Genomic DNA, 20,761 nt, shown 5'->3' on the forward strand with positions numbered 1-20,761 from the left:
ACTATAGTATTTCTTTCGAACAACGTTTTGAAACAATTTTAAATTATTTATTATTTTCCAAGTTAGAAATCTAACTTATTTTCTTTAATACGAGTTAAAAAATGCCTTACTTGCAAAAATTTTCGATTAAATCGATACTTTTTTAAGTAGTAAGGCGAAATCTGAAGTTGTTAAGAACAAGTTAAAATTTGCATGCATCCAATAATATATTTTGTTTATCGTCAATTTAAAACAAGGACGTAATAATATATACTTTATTATCTTCATAATAAAATTTTAAATTAGCAAATTGAACGCCAAGGGAACCAATGAACCAATAACGTTACGTTTGAGATACTTGCGGGCAGCCGATGTTAGGCGGAGTCAATAGCGTGCTTATCGGCGGGGCAGTGGGCTATCGGCGGGGCATCTGCCGCGGTGATTGCTAACGCAGGACTTGATAACTGAAATTTTATTTTACGAATTTCATTCAATAGTTTATTATTTAATCGAAACGAAAACGAATAATGCAAAACTACTTCCAAAATCTTGCTCAAATTCTTACTTAACTTAAACAGGCATAAAATCAATAGCATTACTGAGTTATACAAAAACTAATAAGGGCACTTTTGTAGTAGACTTAATTTTTGTTCAAATAATTATAATAACATAATATTATAAAGCTTCAATATGCTAATTATTTATTATGTTTTTATTTATGATTTCTTATGAATATAGGTTTGAAACCTAACACATCTACATGTGTTAATAGTAATTTCACATAGTTTTTTCCATTTTTTTACTACAATTTAACGACTGTCATGCACATTGCACATGAAACAAGAAAAGGAAACGTGATGGAGTAGGCTCTTATCACTCTGTATAAGAGAAGAGGATGCCTTTGCAGCGCTGTGACATTTACGGGTTTTTACTTTATTCTTTGTTTTGTACAATATTTCCATTTTTTATTTCGTATTATTATTTAAAAACTCATAAAACCGATGTTTGTACCACTCAGGCAAGGTTCATAAAACTAATTGAATAATAGCGACGTAAAGCCCCCCCGTCTCGATCCACAAGTGTTACATTGAGCATGAGCTGACTGCAGCGAGAAATAAACAAGCGAATGACTTAATAAATCATAAATTTCTAATCTTCGTTTTAGGATTATTTGAATATTCGTTATATATAAACAAATAACCTCCGTACTGTACGTCTGACCTGTTTATTTCAAATCCATGACGAAAAAATAAAAATGTTAATTACTAACATTAACTTAAAACTCTTAGGTAACATTTAAAATACAAGCAAAAGTATGTGCGAGGTAACGACCCAAAGACTTAAATTATACTTTGCCGTGTAGGGACAGCGTGTTTGTAGCTGGCGTCGACTCGGAGGTCGGGTTCGCACTATTGCGGGCGCATTTGCAATAGATCCAACTAATATTATGAAACCGTTGAGGTCCGAGGGATGCAGGTCACAAAGGAAAAATTATAAGTTGGACGAGCAGTTATGGGATTGTGACTCAGAGTAGGTTCTATATTGCAGTTCTCTTGGACAGCCAGATTCTTTCATTTTGTATCATTGTTCTAAATCTCTTCCTCTAAAATGGGTGTTCCTCAGGGATTAATTTTGGGCGGTTTCGTATTTTGGTAAATATAAATAATCTGATGATGACATTAATCTTAGAAACAGCTTAACGAATTTGAATGCGTGCGTTTCACTAATGTATTGTTGTTATTAACTTCACTTAATATTTAGTGTTTGTTTTATTTCAATCGGTTTATAAATAATAATTTTGACAATTTAAAGAATCTTGTTGAACATTTATTCGATAAAATTGCTATAAAATAACTGTTCAATTGAATTGACTGAAACTTTAGCTACCTATTAATGATAGTCTGTGAAATTATGACGATTGAAAGTTTATCGTAACAAAACAAAGTTAAAAAATGGACAGATTCTGATGTTGGACCGTTGAACTCAGATCTATATGATCAATCGTATTAAATAGGATTCAGCTTATGCTGGTAATTGTCGGTTAACTCGCCCATGCGTATATATATGTCTATCTTTTAAGGTTGACTGTAATCTTTTGTATAGTATTCAAATTTGTTCTAAGATAATACATTATTTACAGTCGTTTTATAAAATATTAATTCTTATGAAAGATATCGAGATAAGACAGTTTTTAGTACTCTTTATAGTTTTATTACAACAGTTGAGTAGGTTGTTTGAAAATACTCATACATACATACGTATTTATTTTTGGTTTGTAAATAACTTAACATTGTAAGCTAAAGTTTACAGGTTATGTAGGTATATGCGTTGCCGCATTGTTAATTTTTTCATGGTTTTGTTAAATTTATACTTAGTCGGTTAGTTTTACAAGTGAAGTAAAGCCTTAAATATATATAATTAAAAATACTTACGAAAAATGAACCACTTAGTCGGTTAGTTGATAATAAGCACTTATTTAAAAAAAAAACAGATTTACGTATTAGTTTTAAAAGGACTCAATTTCCTGTGAATTTCCGTTTGCTGTCACAATAAATAAAACACAGGGAAAGACATTCAAGTATGTTGGAATAGATTAAAGGATTTTTTTTCTCATGTTTGATTCCATATGTTGTGATTAATTGTATGTGATCTAGATAGGTCTATCTAGATCCGGGTGCGGCAAAAACCGAATAAATACTATTATCACACTAATAAAACTGAAAATGTTGTACATACTGAAATATTATAATAAAATCACTAAAAAAATCACTAAGTCTGCTCTTAGTGATTTTTTAAGTTATACGCGGGTGAAACCGCGGGCACCGCTACTAATGGTAATAAAAACAATGCATTTTAAACGATGCAGAATTGGTTTACAACAAATAATTTAGTTTTAGACTTCAAAACAAACTCAACATGTTGAGCTAATGGTTATCTCAGTGTAAATGATACCGCTCTTTCCGTATCTTTAGGAATTACTTTAGACTCGAAGTTTCACAGCCAAGTTTAAAGACTCAGCTCAGCACCATATGAAGTTAGTCAGACAGATTACTCACATTGATATACATTGCTCGATTAGTAATACCTACCTATGCATGTTTTGGCCATTTTCATAGTATCCAGTTTAGATTATTTTCCATTTACCAATGAACAATTTGAAAGCTCAAGTTGATAATAAATGGTTACTTCAACAGTTTACATAAAATATCTATACAATATGGTAATATTTAATTCTTGTGATATTTGTGTGAGATGAAATCGAGGAGCATGAAATGTCGCTGATATACTCGTACGTTATCACAGCACAGATATCGCGGGCCCCGTCGTCGCCTCTATATTCTAATTATTATTATAGTCTTTTCGTACAAAATATTATTAAATTCTGTCGTGAGCGTTTAATATAGAGGTTGCGTAAGCTTCGCTCTCGAGTGTCCTCTAGTTCCCCCGCGCAGATCTACTGCGTAGTGGCGCTCGAACATACGAGTATAAGCATATTGACAATATTACATGCTATGTGCCTTTTGTTTATTTTTTCATAAACTTTAAACCTTTATTTAAATTTTAAAATGAATGACACACTTAGAGCAGGCAATAAGGCGATAGGCAACGACAATTCTGTAAAGATAAAGTTTTATAGCGTTTCTCTAATTATTTCTCTCGAACTAGGTGACGATAATATAAGTGATGGCATTAGTATAAGTACAACTTGATCTGATGTATTTTATATAAAACCAGTCAATAGACAGTCAGTGCACGATTCTCCACACGGTGAATTCATGGACAAAATCTATTTTCGCACACAAGCTGGAAGTAATAAACGATATTAATGCAAAACCAGTTTTTGCATAAATTACACGAGTTTAGTTTATCATTACGTAGTCGACGTCGGTATAAAAGAGTTACAACATCGAGGTTATCAGCCAGCCAGGGCGAGCGTTTGTGACGTCATATTTGTTCATTTATCACAACGAATTGTCATTTTAAATTTTATAAAAAGTAGTTAACTTTTTCATATTCATATTTTGCATTAAAACATGCAAAATAAAATAAAAACTGTACTCAATAAGGCTCGTTAACAATTTCTCGGGCTCGTTATCATTATTAAACCGACATGGTTCCTGTAAATCTGAAACTCGGTTGTGGAATATTCGTACCATTCTGTATATTAGCTAGAAACTCTCATGTTACTTTCAACATATTATTTATAAAAAATAAAATTTATTTACTCTTCTTGTAAATCTACAAAACCTGTGTTCACGCTTTTTTTATTAACTTGAATATTATTATAATCTTCTATAGAATATCATTGATATAAGAAACTGGAAATGCTGTACGTTTTAATTTTTTTGAATGTGATGCAGTAAATTACAATCTTGTAACAATATTGTTACATGAGTAGTTAAAACAAATATAACTGCGTATGCCGAGTGTTTCTTTTAAAAATAAAACTGTTACAATACATCATTTATTTAGAACTTGCCGTTATTTGAATTCGTTGAAGTTGTCTATACGTCCACTAACTAAGATCAAACGACATGAACAATATAACTCCAGACGAAACCATTATGTATCTTAACGACTCACCTTTGGCTCGGCTCTATAAACAATATTTTCGGCTTGCCCTAAAAACTTAAATGTAATCCGTATGAGTGCTCAAGCATTCCCTCCTAGTTTCCACACCTCTATAATACATTCGTATTGTGTATTAATACTTTTATATTTAATCCGCGTTGATCGTAGTGATTTGGGTGCCGGTGGGGTTGCTACATATCTACCCCAATTGAATTATGCCGACTCTGCCAATTTAGATCTTTCCGAGGAGATTATTAATAAGCTGGAACGCATGCAGAACATATTAGGTATGTATTTAATTCATATTAATTGGACTACGTTTATATATATGTATATGATTATCCGAATTCCGAACATAGTAAAAAGTTATTGGCAACCCAATACGTTTGCGTCAATATGTATATCATTTTCTTATCTTATACCACACTACCATCTTCAAACAGCAACTTACCTTAAAGAATGATTTACCTTTCTCGGCTTTCATATCCGTCCTCCATCTTTATTAATCCGTCTTAAGAGCCTTAAGCCTAAATTCCCTCTCTTTTGAAATGTTGAAAAGCTGAATGCATACTGTGCGTATACTGGGTCCGAGATGACCTAGTGGCACCCGAGCAAGCACCACTGGTATATTTTGATTCATCTCGTACGCGACAGTAAAGGAAAACATTTTGAGAAAACCTGCATGTGTCGGGTGACATTTTACAACATATTGGGGAAGAAGCGTCAAAATCTTCCTAAGAGGAGAGGAGCCCTTTGCTCGGTTGTGGTAAATTAACAGGGCGATAATCTACTTTAACTATAATATCCGTAGACTAGAACTAGACTAGACTACAGTTAGAACAATCACTAACTAGTAAAATTCAGTGCGTTGTCGACAATGTACACTATCGCAAGAGTTTCGTTCGAACAATATCAAACGAAACTGTTCGATATAAGATTTCACAGCGATCACATTTACATTTAGAATTTGCAAATATGACAATATTATCTTATTTTATATCCGGCCATTATTCAAAGTTTATATTGAGCGGAGGTATTCTTAAAAGAAAAAAACATGTGCCGTCTTTACTTGCGCCCGCAGTAACATTCGATAACGTGATACAATGTGTATTGTATGACGTTATCGAAAGTATACAATGTGTGTGACCTTAAGGTGGCGGGCACCAACTGGATGCGGAAGGCGGAGGACAGGGAGCTTTGGCGCACCTTGGGAGAGGCCTATGTTCAGCAGTGGACAATGATTGGCTGTTGATTGATACAATGTGTATCAAACTGCACAGCACTGTTAGATACGCCTAATAATTAATTTAATTTATGAATTATTTTTAGAGATTGTTGTGTTGTTGTAAGTTTTTATTTGAAATTTTATTACTTATTTTTGTTTTAATTTTTTTTCCAACTATATACGAATAAGATAGCGAATACAGCTGTTAACATGCGAAAGTGGTGGTAGAGCTTTGTGCAAGCTTGTCTGGGTGGGTACCACCCACTCGTCAAATATTCTACCGCAAAAGGTACAAGGGACAATTTAGTTCCCAAGGTTGGTGGCGCATTCGCGATGTAATATTTTTAGTGCCAATGTAATTGGTGATGGATCATTTACTAATATTATAAAGAAAACAAATAACGTACCACCTTCTTCAAAAGTTATGTCTCATAATGTTGGACGAATGTACGATGAGCCACCACTCACACACAAAATCCGTAAACATAACCTAAGAAAACAATTATAAGGTTTTACTGATTTTTAATAATTATTTTGAGATTTTTAGAAAATAATGGTAATTTTTTTAACTAAATTAGCACCGGTTGGAAATGATTGAGCGAAAAAAACTACGCGATATAAAAAAATAAATAAAACACGGTAAGATTGACTTGTTCGATAGTTGCCAGGGTGATTGCAGGAATTCCAATAAAAATTGTAATAGAATTGTAAAATATAATTAGTAATAAGTTATATAACAAGATACGCATGGAAGAGAATAAAATGTTAAAAGTAAATGTGAAGGATTGTTTTACTGGGGTATTCTTACACAATAATAAATAAACGCATGAAAAAATTCGCAGTGTGGTGCTTTATGCGTATATGTATAATGACAATCAATAAGTCGCAAGGCCAAACGATCCGTTAGTGGCTTAGATTTGGGCACACCATGTTTATCACACGGACAAATATACGTGGCATGTTCTCGGGTGGGCAAACCTCCGAGCTTATTTGTGTTGGCTAAAGACGGACTGACAAAAAATATCGTACACTCAATTGCTCTTCGAAATTATTTAACTGCTTTAGGATAAAAATACATTACTTTTTTCACTTTACATTTAACTTTTAATCAAACAATGAATATGTCCATTACATTAATGAAATACATTGAATTGAGAAAATGAATCGGCGGTTACCGTCTACAGCGCTCCTTTCCGTTTTCTTTCATAGATCCCATCCCCACATACTTGCAATAAATTTGTTACTTTTTATTTAAAAACCAAAATAGTCAGTAGATATAATTTAGATGGCAGAACAACGTTTGCCGGGTCAGCTAGTAATTATATAATGTTTTTGTAGATTTTCTGATTAATACATTGCAATACATTTTTAAATGGTGGTAGGGCTTTGTGCAAGCCCGCCTGCGTAGGTACCACCCACTCATCACATGTTCCACCGTTAATAAATGTATTAACTCCTTCGCGTTATATGATATTCCCGTCAGGTCAGTAACGAGCTTCTCATGCTCCTGTAATAATTGTTATACGGAAGGTTCGCATATCGCAAATGTTCTTAGTAGTTTATTTATGTTCAAGTCAAAAGTTCATATTATTATAAGAAATGTCTTTAGTCGTCCAAGTTTATCTATAAAAAAGACCTCGCGTTTTAGAAGAAACGTTAGCACCGAAGGGCGGCTCGGTAGACTCGAGACTCGCGTGACTTTTCATACGTAGTGGTGTGCCTTGTGCGGCGCCGTAGCGGTCGCGAGCGGGCCGGGCGCGGACGAGGGGCGGGCGCGGCGGCGCGGGGGCGGGGACGCGTCGCGAGCGGGCGCGTCGGGCGGCGCGCGCCACACGCACACGTACAGCGCCACGCTCGCGCACGACCCGCACAGCGGCCCCACCACGTACACCTGCGGGGAGAGTTAGATCTAATCGGGTCATTTGAGGCGAACGAAAGTTAAGGCCTTAAAGAATAGGCAAAGAATAACAAGTAAATATAGACAAGGAGTACCAATAAACGATTTATAATGAGATATAATTTATGAGCCGACATGGTGGATAGAAGATGTGAAACTTAAATGAAGACCGGAAGAAGAGTACCGACTAATTCCATCGAGCGTTCACATGTCTTGAGTTTGATTTTTTATTCATCGCGTGCTCGCCAGTGAAGGCTCCCACTACACATAGTAAAGTAGAGCGGTGTAAATAAAAGAGCTTTTATTACCATATTAAGCTCTTTCTTATTTATAAAAAAAATATGTAAAATAAATTTAATAATTAATTACCCAAAGAGCTTGCCATTCTCCACTGAGCAACGCTGGGGCGAAGCTGCGTACGGGGTTCATGCTCGCGCCGGTTAAGTCACCCTGCAAATAACCAAGTAATCTTCTTACACAACTATGCATAATTGTTATTAAGCGGTTGTCGTAATACGTATGCATTATTAAAATGTTATGAATTAATAATTAATATTTAAAACGATGTAAAATTTAAATTATGATCGTCATTTTGACTATTCGTACAGTAGTTGCTGGGATACACAAAGTACACTCACGGCAGTCAACGACAGTGCGGCGACGATGAATCCGATCCGCAGAGGCCACGAGTCGATGAGGTGTCGGTTGCGCGCGTCCCACGACGCCAGGTTGGCGAGCGCCAGGCACAGACCCAACACAGTCTCTATCGCCAGCGCCTACCATGCAGATAATATATATATATATATATATAGCTTTACCTTAAAAACAACTGTACTTGTTGTTGTATTAAATTATAGTTTGTTTACGAACTAAAAATAATAATAAAAAAAATAATATTATATACAACAAAATATTTTCTGTTCTTATACTCGTCCATATCTGTTTAGAGGTTTTGCGTGATTAATTGCAAAATATAGAACTTTCTAACATAAATAACATTTCTATTATTTTATTACACAATCAGCTCTTCGGTTGTACTTCACCTGATAAATAGAGATGAAACTTGCGGGCTTAGTGACGCAAGTCCGCCCGACTGGCGCCGCCAGCAGGTGCAGCACCCCAGCACCGAGCACCCCTCCTACCAGCTGTGAAACGCACATAATTATCGCTCGAAGCGTAGGAACTCTTCCAGACAGAGCTGCTGCCAACGTGACAGTAGGATTCAAGTGAGCTCCGGAAACGTGATCGAAGCACTGCACAATGAGCGCGACCAGGAGGCCTGCCGCGAGGGAGCGTTGCAGCAGCGACGACGGCGCGGCGTCCGCAGCGTTTGTGGCGCAGACAGGCATGCACGAAAGCAGAACTAGAAGAGTCGTGCCACAAGCCTCCGCCGCCGCGACTCGCCACAGCTCGCAGCGGGACTCCTTGTCACACCCACGCCATTTCACACCGTCCAGTGGTCGCATCTCCGCATCACCTAACATTTAATACTTTGTACATTACTGTATCTTTGAGTAGTTGATTCGTAACCAAACTCTTGTTGATGATATCAAATGAAATTCCTTATGATTGTAGATATAAACAGGAAAATTCTTCTTATCATAAATGTGCTGGCTGGTATACGGAAAACAAGGGAAGGGAACAGAAAAACTGAAAGATCAAAAAGAGAAGGTACTTAAGATTTCATACGAACACGTACCTACATATTATGCTGATTGTAAAATTATATAATTTATTGCTTAAATCAATCGCTGCGGTGGCGCTGTTTTTTATTTTTTTATTTGTCAACGCCAACAAGTGATATAACTGAATATATATAATAAATCAAAGGTCAACATAAGTATTTAGATGATTACCTAATTTATACAGGTGATCTAAAATTTCTTAAAGTGTAGTCAACATATTTTAATAGTAAATAGTGACAAATTATTATAATATTAACAATAATATTTATTAAAATTATAAGATATTCAATTACATTTTTGGCGACACATTAAAAATAAGTTAAATTTGAATTAAATCGATTATAAATTTTAAGTGCACATTAAAGAAGTATAAATTATACAATTATACTTATTAAGTTACTCACATAGCAGGTCTAATATCTACAGTTGATCTCAGGCTTAATAACTGCTACGGATCTATATAATACAAGTTATCAATTAATTTTATTAATAGAGTATACATTAAAGTTTTTTTCTTGAAATTAAATATATTTTATCTATTACTAAAGCGAAAGCTATACAATACGCGCGGACCACATATTAAACTGCTCTAGCTTGTAGCTTATTTTTACATACGTATCATAAATGCGGAGAGAATCGATGACGCTGACATCCTTTGACATTTCCAGCATTTTTACTCCGATTACTTAGTCGCCGTGGCAAATTGATGGAAGAGTAATAGCAAGTAACTATGCAGTCACAAGATTAATACGTCTCGAGCTTATTGTAGTTACCGCCTCTTACGATGAAATACAGACCAATTTGAATCGAGTTGAATAAGGTAATAGTGAGATTAATATTATATTATATTTACTTTATGATAACAGGAAACATGTTGTAATATATTATCTCGTAGCCAAGTTCATATTATACGACTTATCTTTATACACAGTTTACATAATTATGTAATACCTCATTAACTTCAGTACACCTTTGGTGTATAATGTTCCGTACATTATACACCAAAGGTGTAGGCACAGGAGATTATTTATGGTAGCAGTAAATTAACGTACTTGCAGGTATATTTTAATAAGTTATTTGAAACTATAAACTGCATGCAAGGATATTGATCCTTGCTATTTTGCTAGAGAACCACTCTTGTTGTATAATATTTCATTTAAGCGTATGTTCGGTGCGTTTTTTAATTTTTCTATATATACTTAAATGCGATTGTATGTAATTACATAGTTACCTCGAAGTGCGCCATCCGTCTTAATTTTTTTGTTAGGAGCGAATTTTAATTAGATAAATAACCCTTTAATCATTGTTGAAATTTCGGAAAATAATAATAAAGGTAATCTTCAAATCTATTTTAGATGATTCGTTCAACGACACTATACCATTGCTCGATAGGCCGAGTTATACAAAATTGAGAAGATCAAATAAAAATTGTAAAACATTCAAGAAGAATAAGCTAAAATGGACAGAAAGACCGCATTAGTACAGTGATTGGAATAAAATGATATTCTAGATTGTGAACACTATTAAAACCTTCTCGTTCGTAACACGATAAGTATACTAAAAGTACTTACATTCCAACATGACAGGATGCGGTTCCTCCATGACGTGATGTATGGTTACTATTGTCTCTCGCAATTTATTTTGAAGAATATTTCACTTGCGTTTTTTTCTAACACAAAACCCAGGTTGATTAATGAAAAGTTGCCACATATGTGTTTATCACCACACACGGTTGCAGTATATATACAGTATGTAATACAGACACTATCGTGTGAATTACGACTTCATTATGTTTGTCCTGGGAGTAGTGCGACGTGACAGCGCTCCGCCGGCCCAGGCTGGCTTATCAGCCGCACATAGAAAACTAAGTTTAATATTTGCAGATCCTAGCACCTACCTTCCTATACAAGTCTATACACAGCAAGCTATTTGCTTTTGTCACTAATTTTCACAGCATCACAAATATGGTTTGCTTAGCGTGATCAAAGAATGACTCAGAACTGTTAGTAAAAATATACACATTGACGATAATAATGTGACATGTAGGTATATGGCTTTTAAAACTATATGTTTTATTTGCGTGTGCTGATTACTATAAGCAGTAAACAGTTGGTGGTTTCGCCGCTATAGGTGGGTTGTTTAACAATTTCCTAATAGTATGCGTACGATAAAATTACATATACGGTAAGTTTTAATTTAAATGCCCACGATTACACAATAATATCAAGTTAAATATTTATTAATTTAATGAATTATTCAAATGTTTAATCTTTAGAATATTGGTGTACTTTGAATATCTATTGAATAAAATTTACATATAAGTACTGAATATTACGGTATATATATTGCACACAAAATCCATTATTAAATGGCCTAAAATCCAAAAACTCCATAAAAGCCAGACCACATAATCTTGCGCGCACTGAGGAATAACTACGATATAAAATACCTAAAGTGCAGTTATATATGTAAAGTAAGTAAGTAACAGCCTGTAAATGTCCCACAGCTGGGCTAAGGCCTCCTCTCCCTTTTTGAGGAGAAGGTTATATATGTAGTACCTAACTTTTTTTTATCGCTGGAAAAACGCGTTACACGTTTCCCCTCTGGGTTTCCGCCGGCCTGCGAGTCGGTCCGAGCTTGCGTGGACGGTGCATTTTGTTGCACCGCCTCGTGTCACAGGCGGGAGGCGCCGCTCAATGCTCGACAGCCAGATGTTAAGCATCTCGACTGCCGAGACAATAGAGATTTTGATCCTCTCCAGGGGCTGCGAGTCGAACGCCGTGTTGGCCGATGCCTCGTTGACCGCTGACACCGCGGTTCGCCTTTCCGCGAACTCGCGGCGATGAGCCTTAATTTCTTCCTTGACGCTATCCACCTCCCTGCAAAGGCGGCCGTGATCTGCACGGAGCCGACGCGTCTCGTCGGCCTCCGGGCCGCCAGTGCCTCAATTATTCCCTAAGAAAGGCTGTTGACTCCTTCAACTTTTTAATATAGCCTCCCTTTAGGTTCGAGGACTTCGTCACGACTTCGATTATCGAAGCTGCACTGCGGCCTGCCAACGCGCACAGTTCCTCCAGGCCCATTGAGGACAGATCTATAGTCTCAGTCCTGGTGCTGGTTAACGCCTCGGCGACCGCTTCAGCAGGCACCTTCCTAAAGGCCCTGCTGCGGAGCGCCCTTTTGAAGGCGCCTTCTCTCTGAGCCTCTTTCTTCTTGAGCTGGGCCTTCTCTTTTGCGAGCCCGCTCGTCATTTTTTTTTGCCGCGGGGGCAGTGGGTCTCGCTGTTATTTCTGCCTCCAAATCGTAGTCACCGGAGACCACAGATGGCCTCACAGACGCATCCGACGACTTTTCCATATCCGTGTCTGTCATATAGGTAACTAAAAACGTAGCTAACCGCCGAGGTCCTGGGGCTAGGATGGCTCTAAGGCATCATTTCTGATCCTCAGAGCCGGGGCTATTAATTTGGGGAATAAAAAATTTGCGGTATATTTTTGCCCTCTCTTTTATATATACTATATTTTTCTGTTTTTCGCAGACATCACGCGAACGGAGAAGCCGATCCGCGAGTTTGAGGGCTCGACGGGTGCATGGCAGAGGCCCCACAAAATCGCCGAACAAGGTAATGTAATTAGAAATAAAAAAAGGAGTGAAAGGTGGAAAGAACGAACATTTTTTACTAAAAACCAGGGAAAGACAGGTGATAGCACAAAAGTATATAATAACAAAACGTAGAGAATAAGATAAAATTTTTATAATTTATTTGGATTTTTAGCTAAGCACTGGACAAGAGAAAATTCGAAAATGTACCTCCTATCTAGTACCTACCTGAACTAGGTAGGTACAACCAGTACGCAAAAAGTCATGATTATCGGTTGAGTAGTTAAGGCGTGCAATTGTAACAAACAAACTCAATTTCGCATTTATAATAAATTAAGATTTTTGTTTAGTACGCTCTAAATTGTAAATTTTTTTGTCACATTAATTTTGGTTTTAGTTACAAACTTCATGTAAGTATCAATTCTTATGAAAACAATAGTTTCTTTTAATCACCCATATACTTATAAATTAAGAAATCTAAGTGTTTCGTGACTCACCACTTCACACTCGTCACGTCATCAATAGGTCAATAACGCGTATAATAACTGCATTGCTATTCTTTAAGAAATCCATAAATAAAAATAAATATTGTCCGTTCCAAGCACAAGAGAAGTAAATCGAACAAAAACAACTTTGACACCGATATCATTGGTCGAGATCTTGAATAAATTATCTATGATATTCACTATGGATTCGCGAAAAAATGGCGATTTTAATGTCCGTGAAGTTGTAATTGGAACTTGAAAAGTTAAATTAATTTGGTTATAATTAGTTAGGTGGAATAGAGTTGTATTATAAAAAAAAATAAACAAGAATTGTTTATAATGCGTAATACAGTAGAACAATTAGAAAGTTGCATGCCATTTGAAAATCTACATTTTGTTTTCCTTTACTCCTACTCCGATTAGAATAGATGCACTATTTTGATGCGTGTATACTGTAAATGTCATAATTATAATGGTCAATGTCGTATATCACTTTCGTTTGTCGAGTTTCAAATTCGATGTTACAGTACTGCCCCACTGAACAGATACGTCGAGTACTATTCGGTTTTTGAGATTAACACTGTTCGGAGACGTTAGGTTTGTTTTATGAGTGTTGGATTTAATATGGATTTCACTCATCGATACGTATACGGTAAATGTTTTCGAACCGAGTATTCGGCCGAATGATGTTCGGTCTATAATTTTCGTTTAACACACTTTTTTATACCCCTTACTGTTTCTTTGGAGAACGGAGATCGGAAATAAATAAAAGAAGGCTGCAGTCGTAATGAATAAGTGTATTTATAAAAGTCGGCGCCGGTCGCCTAGAGGCGCGTGAGGTGGTGCGGCGCCAGGTGGTGGTGCGCGTGCGGCTGCAGCGCGAGCTCCAGGTCGCGGCGGCGCGCGGCCAGGCGCGCGTGCAGGTAGCGCGCAACGCCCTCGCCCGCCCACGCCTGCCCGTAGAAGTCTGCGCGCCGCTCCTCCTCGGGGTTGCCCCCCGCGCCCCCCGCGCCTCCCGCGCCCGCACCGCCCGCGCCGGCCGCGCCCGAGCCGCCGTTCATCGTCTGCGGCATCACGTGTCATTGTTAGGTCGTCACAATATATTAATATATCAGTCGATGGAATCTTTAGTACGAAAAATTTTAATTTAGTAAAAAAAAATTCGAGAGTTCCCATCGGAGAGTTTTCATTATCGTTTTAAATATTTTAGTGCAAAAAGTTAAAACAGAACTCAAACCTTAAGATCTCGAGACTGGCTCACGAGCCACTTCTGTATAAACTGCTGGGGATCTTTGCTGAAGCTCAGGAAAAATTCGCGATTCGTCTTCAGCTGGTTAATGGTGTCCACCTGAAACGATCGATTGCGAATCTTAATCTCCCCGGCGAGGACAGTCCCGCGAGCCCGAGGCACGGGTCGACCTACCGTCTCGTGAATCTTCGTGTCCAGGCCCTGTATCTCCTGCTGGTTGGCCGTGCTCAGTAGGAAGTTGTTCATCTGGGTCTTGAGCGTGTCGTCCACCTCGACGTCGATGTCGTAGCAGGCGGTCTGCTTGCTGTCGTGCGGCGGCTCAACGGAGATGAGGTGGTTAATGACGATGGGGTCCGGCGCGTGCAGCAGCGCTCCGAGCCGCGCCGGCACCTCGGCCAGCTTCATGCGCGCGCAACCGAAGATCTGCTCCAGGTACTTGTCGCAGGCCACGTACTCGCGCTCGTGCGGGTCCTGCAGGCGGTGCGTCTTCACGTACTGCCACAGCGCGTTGACGATGACGGGCCGCGCCTGCGTGTGCACGCCCAGCAGGCGTGCCAGCCGCGCGTCCAGCTTGAACTGCAGCGGCTGGTAGTCCAGCAGCAGCAGGATGGTGCAGCGCACGTTCTTGTAGCCCGGCCGCTTCACCTGCGGGACGGGAGGGCTCTCGGTACTCTGTGACGGTTACACGAACGGCACCACGTCGCGTGGTCGCGCGCCTGTACCTGAAAGCCGTCCGTCTCCTGCGTGGTGAGGGTGCGATGCCACTCGACGAGGTGGTTGTCGGGTCCGTACAGCTCCTTGTCCAACTCGATCACCAATGACTTGAAGAAGGATGAGAATTTGCGTTTCACCTGAAGTAGAATAAATGGATTAATCATTCATCTGAAACAGTACATTCTGAAACTAAGTATTACTCAGTTCTCTGGGTTAAACCCAGACAGTTTGTCACAAACATTTTTTTTATTAATAATTGTATTACAAATGTATTAATTGAAGTTGTTATTTGTATTTAATATTTTTGACAAACCTTATTAGGGTCATTTTTGGTATCATCGAGTAGACGTCCCTCCACACGCAACTCCCACGAAGCTACCGCGTTATCGCCCTGTCCTACAAAGTCACACTACATTTTAGATTTTGTATATGAAAGAATTATCTAAATAAAATTTTAAAGTACCTTACCCGGGTAGAATGTATTCGAGATGAAAATACGCAACTTGCGCTTCTGTTTCATGGGCCGCTTGAGGGCCTCCTGGATGTCGAGTCGCTTGCGCATGATGGTGGCGTCCAGCTTACGCTCGAAGGCCAGCAGGTCCATGTAGGCCTGCGATTCCGGTACCAGGTCGCGCACCTTCTGCGGCAGGATCTTGTCGGCCAGGCGCTTCTTACGCTTTCCGCCGGCGCCGTAGGCGTCGCTAACCGAAAATTGTAATTGTTATAAAATTGACCGTTTTATAAAAGAATACGATGACAGTAATCAATAGTTATTTTTCTTCTACCGATGTCAAAAATAAAATATCAAACTCAACCTACCCGGCATAATGCTGAGGTTTGTGCTGGGGTGGCAGAGGCGCTCGGGCGTCCGGCGGGCGCTTGGCGGGCGCGGAGGGCGCGGGGGGCGGGCGCGGCGGCGCGCTGTAGGGCGCGGGCGGGCCGGGCGCCGCGCCCGCCGGCGCGCCGGCCGGCGGCAGCGCCGCGCCCGCGTACGGCGCCGGGCCGGGCCGCGCGCCGCCGGCCGGGACGCCGCCGCTGCCGGCCGGAGGCGGTGTGAACCCACTGCGAGGCTGCAAACCGATTATTAGGATAATTAGTATAACGAGGATAATTAGTGTGTAGTAAGGATTAGAAGACAAGGCAAAGAAATCTTTCACAAACTAATTATATATCATTTCATCTGAATTACTGACAGATTTTCAATATTAATAATATAATTAAATACATTTTTGAGTATTACAGTTTTTTTTACAACAAACAAATAAATTGAAAAAATATACCGCACCAATTAAATATAAGTGTTTTTGTTTGATTAATATTTCATGAAATTTTAAATTAGTCAACATTTACCCTTTTTTAATAGAATAGGAAGCATATGGGCCACCTGATGGTAAATGGTCACTTGTAATGTAAGTGGCCCTTAGACATTGGCATTGTAGAAATGTTAACCCTCGCTTACATAGCCAATGTGCCACCAACCTTGCGAACTAAGATTTTATGTCCCTTGTGCCTGAAATTACACTGGCTCACTCACCCTTCCAACCGGAACACAACAATATCAAGTATTGCTGTTTTGCAGCAGAATATCTTATGAGTGGATGGTACCTACCCAGAAGAGCTTTCACAAATCCCTACCACCATTATCCCTAAAAACTAATTAGTAATGTTTCAGATATCATTATTTGAAATAACTATTACTATTCTTGTACAAATAATTTACATGCGGGCAAAGCCAAAGCTTCAGCTTGTTAAAAATAAATAACCATGAAAAAAATTAAGTTGCAAATTATCATGTGAGCTATTACTTGAATAAAGAATCAGAAACAAATATTTATATTGTTAGTCATACCATTAAGACTGTTTTAGTCTAAACAAATACTGTATATTGTACAAAAATTAACGACATTGATATAAATTGTTTGATCAACTGACAGTGAGATATTAGACCCAAGATGTTCACATCTTATTACTCCATAAATTTGCTTATACGAAAATGTGAGGTCATGTACCTCGCAATGGTCGCATACTTTTCACATTAATTAAATAAATTAATTTTGATACTAAGTTCTATGAGATATACTGTTTGATGTAAAAGTTACAAATTTTTACTTTATACAATCTGCAAGGTCAAAATAGTTCATTTACTTATGCCTCAGCTGCAGCCTGCGAGTGCCAGAACCAAATTGGCCCATATTTCCTAGTCTAAGGCAGAGTAGGTATGAATGTCAATTAATAAGGGGTATGAATGTCAATTAACCCTCCCCGGGTTTAAGTCCTCCCATAGTTTAGAAGTGACTAAACCTTAAAAATTTAATCATAAATATCTTCTTAACCATGGGTTTCCACGGGGGAGTGGTGCAGGGGTGTTGTAAAACTCCCCCCGTACCCCTCAATCCCACTTCCCACCCAAAATAGAGATGCAAATTTCTAAAGGGTTCCCGAATCATGGTTCAGTCTGAACCAGGTGTTGTTTTTTTTGTTGTTATTTTTACTGGAAAGCAAATGACTTTTCTCCACCTGATGGTAAGATGTAGAAGAGTCAAGTCACGATCACAGACAGTACAGTACAGTCGGAAACAACAATCTGTACTAGTTATCCCCGCCTAGCTGGTCCAAAAGATGCCTCTTTGTGCCTCATTTCGTCATCGATCGTTCTTCACTCCTTGTAACATTTGATGACATAAAAGTACTACATAACTATTTGCATACAAATATTTTGATATGATCTTCCTATCTAAGTTTTGGCTAACATTTGGCTAGTGGCAATATTATAATATATGCTGTGTTCTTATCTAAGAGTTTATAATTTATACATCATTATAGTGTAAATATATACATCTTATACGATTGTAAGCAATTTAATGAACAGTAATAAATAAATAAAATTCTATTATAATACCGGGAACGTAGGTCCAGAATATGGTCTAGGTGGCATGGGAGATCCTTGAGGTGGTGCCGGTCCAGGATATCGTTGCTGTGGTGGCATGCCACCAGTTGGAGGCGCAGGGCTAGGCCCACTTGTCGGAAAACGCTGTGCCATTATCACTCACAAAGTTGTACTTTCTACGAATCAAAACACTTCATCGTTTCATAAAACTATTTGTTGTTATTGTCAGTAGCAAAATATAATAAAAAATTACGCTTACTAATATACAATTTAATGATTAAAATGTTATTATTTATTGAAAATTATCATAGTATTGAAATTTGAAACTATGATTTGACATTTACATACGCCAAAGACGCCATACTGAAAATGCTAAAAGTACAGCTAAAAAATAAAGTTATTGGACTTGAAGTCTTAGCTTTTTAGGTCGTTAGCAAGCAAATAGGTATTGTTCATTATAACTTTTATTTAATGTAAATAATTTTATTTGAATAAAATTTAAACAATTCACGGATAGATATAAATAAAGTGAAACAAACATTGCACAGACATTGACAAATAAAACAAATACATATTATGTTCAAAACAAATTTTATCTTACTATTACATTACACACCATACAGCTCGTTGACGTAGAATAATGTCATTATTAAAAAAGGGCAAATTTTACAGTACATTCATTTAAAGATTTTAATTTTGCTTCAATTAATTTTTTGCCGTATTTTGATTTTTACATTTAAGCGTTACATATCATTCAAAAAGTATTAAGGACATGATTAAAATTTTGTTTTTTTTTTTTTTAATTAAAAAAGAAAGATTTCTAACAAAAAGTATTATTTTGTTGCAGAGTTTTGGATTTACTGCTCCTATCAGTCTAACAGATATACCGAACTTATTTAAAAAAAATGTCTTACACAATCCAAATATTCGATAATTGTAATCATAAATAACAAAAGCAGTACCTAGCAATAGTATGCAATTAATCTTAAGGTAGGTGTGAAATCGTAATCATGTGAGATTTTGTATGTAAATATCAATTAATTCGCTCCATCAGAAAATAATATAAAAAATATACTTCTTATACGTAATAAATTTTAAATCAACCACTATATTATGATGTTGTGTAGCTGTGTGTTGAAATCAGTTAAAAGCAAGTGTTGTAATAAAAGCAGGAAGACAAGTATTAGGAATATTTCAAAGACAAAACTATAAAATGTACTAAAAATAATCTACGATCTCATTTCGATCAATCAATCAATCAAAAGCCAATCGTTGTCCACTGCTGAACATAGGCCTCTCCCAATTTGCGCCAAAGCTCCCTGTCCTCCGCCTTCCGAATCTAGTTGATGCCCGCCACCTTCTTGAGGTCGTCGGTCCACCTGGCTGGAGGGCGCCCTACGCTGCGCTTGCCGATTCGCGGTCTCCACTCTAGGACTCGTCTGCTCCAACGGCCATCGGTCCTACGACATACGTGACCAGCCCACTGCCACTTCAGCCTGCTAATTTTGCAAGCTATGTCGGTGACTCCGGTTCTTTTCCGGATAATCTCATTTCTGATCTTATCCTTCAAAGATTCTCCGAGCATAGCTCGCTCCATAGCACGCTGAGCGACTTTGAATTTGTGGACTAGTCCCGCAGTTAGTGTCCACGTTACAGCACCGTATGTCATGGCAGGTAAGACGCATTGGTTGAAGGCTTTCGTCTTCAAACATTGCGGTATAGACGACTGGAGGACTTGACGAAGGTTGCCAAATGCTGCCCATCCCAAGCGAATTCTTCGATCGGCTTCCTTCTCGAAGTTGTTCCTACCGACTTGTATGATCTGTCCTAGGTAGGTATATTCACTAACAACTTCGAGAGGTTTCCCCTCGACGTATATCGGTCCCGGCATGACATGCCTATTGAACATGACCTTGGTCATCATAGCAGAGTCGCTGGAACAACTTACCGAAATGCTGCGTAGCCTAGGCGAGTCTTCCCGGTGTGTCGGTCTTGGTATAAACTCATTTCGATATCTTACATAATTTAGTATTGACGTGGTATTGACAGTCAGCCTTTCTCTAAGTAAAAGTGTTTTGTGGTCCGCCTCAAGGCTGTGTCATGCGTGTAAGTCGTAGACGGAGAAACTGATAGATAGCCTGATGATTACCTTCGCACTTACATAAAAAAGAGAACGAAAATTACGTCACAAATGGTTTAGACAGAGATAGAATTATCAAATATTTTGTCCCAGTTTTCGTGTTTATTTCGCTACTCAAGTAGCGAAACAGTTGACAGTTGGTGGGTTCACCGTGTTTATTGTTCAATTTTTACTTATTTTTACGTTAGAAAACTTTTCTAATCCAGTCAAAAGACAGAAAAAATCCTTATACCATATCATTCATGTTAAAACTACAGCAAGAAGAACATTGCTGGCGTGTGTTTTCACGCGTGAGTACGAGGGTTTTGTCTTAAATATAGTTTCTCAG

General features: G+C 38.1%; 2 protein-coding genes across 7 annotated transcripts; both read right to left on the reverse strand.

Moving 5' to 3' along the window:
* Nucleotides 1-226: 226 nt before the first annotated feature.
* LOC126770217 (aquaporin AQPAn.G-like) lies at nucleotides 227-11,410 on the reverse strand. 6 transcript variants are annotated; one of them, XM_050489485.1, is made up of 7 exons: nucleotides 10,930-11,410; nucleotides 9,763-9,814; nucleotides 8,717-9,150; nucleotides 8,312-8,449; nucleotides 8,043-8,123; nucleotides 7,485-7,667; nucleotides 227-443 (listed from the first exon to the last, which is right to left on the reverse strand). In XM_050489485.1, the coding sequence occupies exons 3-7, from the start codon at nucleotides 9,137-9,139 to the stop codon at nucleotides 354-356; spliced, it is 915 nt and encodes a 304-aa protein (XP_050345442.1). In that variant the 5' UTR covers nucleotides 9,140-9,150; nucleotides 9,763-9,814; nucleotides 10,930-11,410; the 3' UTR covers nucleotides 227-353. The 6 variants fall into 6 exon arrangements, with proteins under 6 accessions (XP_050345442.1, XP_050345440.1, XP_050345439.1 ...); XM_050489483.1 differs by lacking the exon at nucleotides 10,930-11,410 and adding an exon at nucleotides 9,974-10,209; XM_050489482.1 differs by lacking the exon at nucleotides 9,763-9,814.
* A 2,810-nt stretch (nucleotides 11,411-14,220) lies between these two features.
* Nucleotides 14,221-18,642, reverse strand: LOC126770184 (brahma-associated protein of 60 kDa). The gene is made up of 8 exons (XM_050489423.1): nucleotides 18,306-18,642; nucleotides 16,226-16,476; nucleotides 15,875-16,107; nucleotides 15,720-15,802; nucleotides 15,415-15,543; nucleotides 14,867-15,337; nucleotides 14,681-14,791; nucleotides 14,221-14,507 (listed from the first exon to the last, which is right to left on the reverse strand). Exons 1-8 carry the CDS (start codon nucleotides 18,444-18,446, stop codon nucleotides 14,268-14,270), a joined length of 1,659 nt encoding a protein of 552 aa, XP_050345380.1. The 5' UTR covers nucleotides 18,447-18,642; the 3' UTR covers nucleotides 14,221-14,267.
* Between the last annotated feature and the right edge of the window lie 2,119 nt (nucleotides 18,643-20,761).

Source organism: Nymphalis io, chromosome 8 (assembly GCF_905147045.1).
Source record: "Nymphalis io chromosome 8, ilAglIoxx1.1, whole genome shotgun sequence".
In the NCBI taxonomy this organism is placed as follows: domain Eukaryota; kingdom Metazoa; phylum Arthropoda; class Insecta; order Lepidoptera; family Nymphalidae; genus Nymphalis; species Nymphalis io.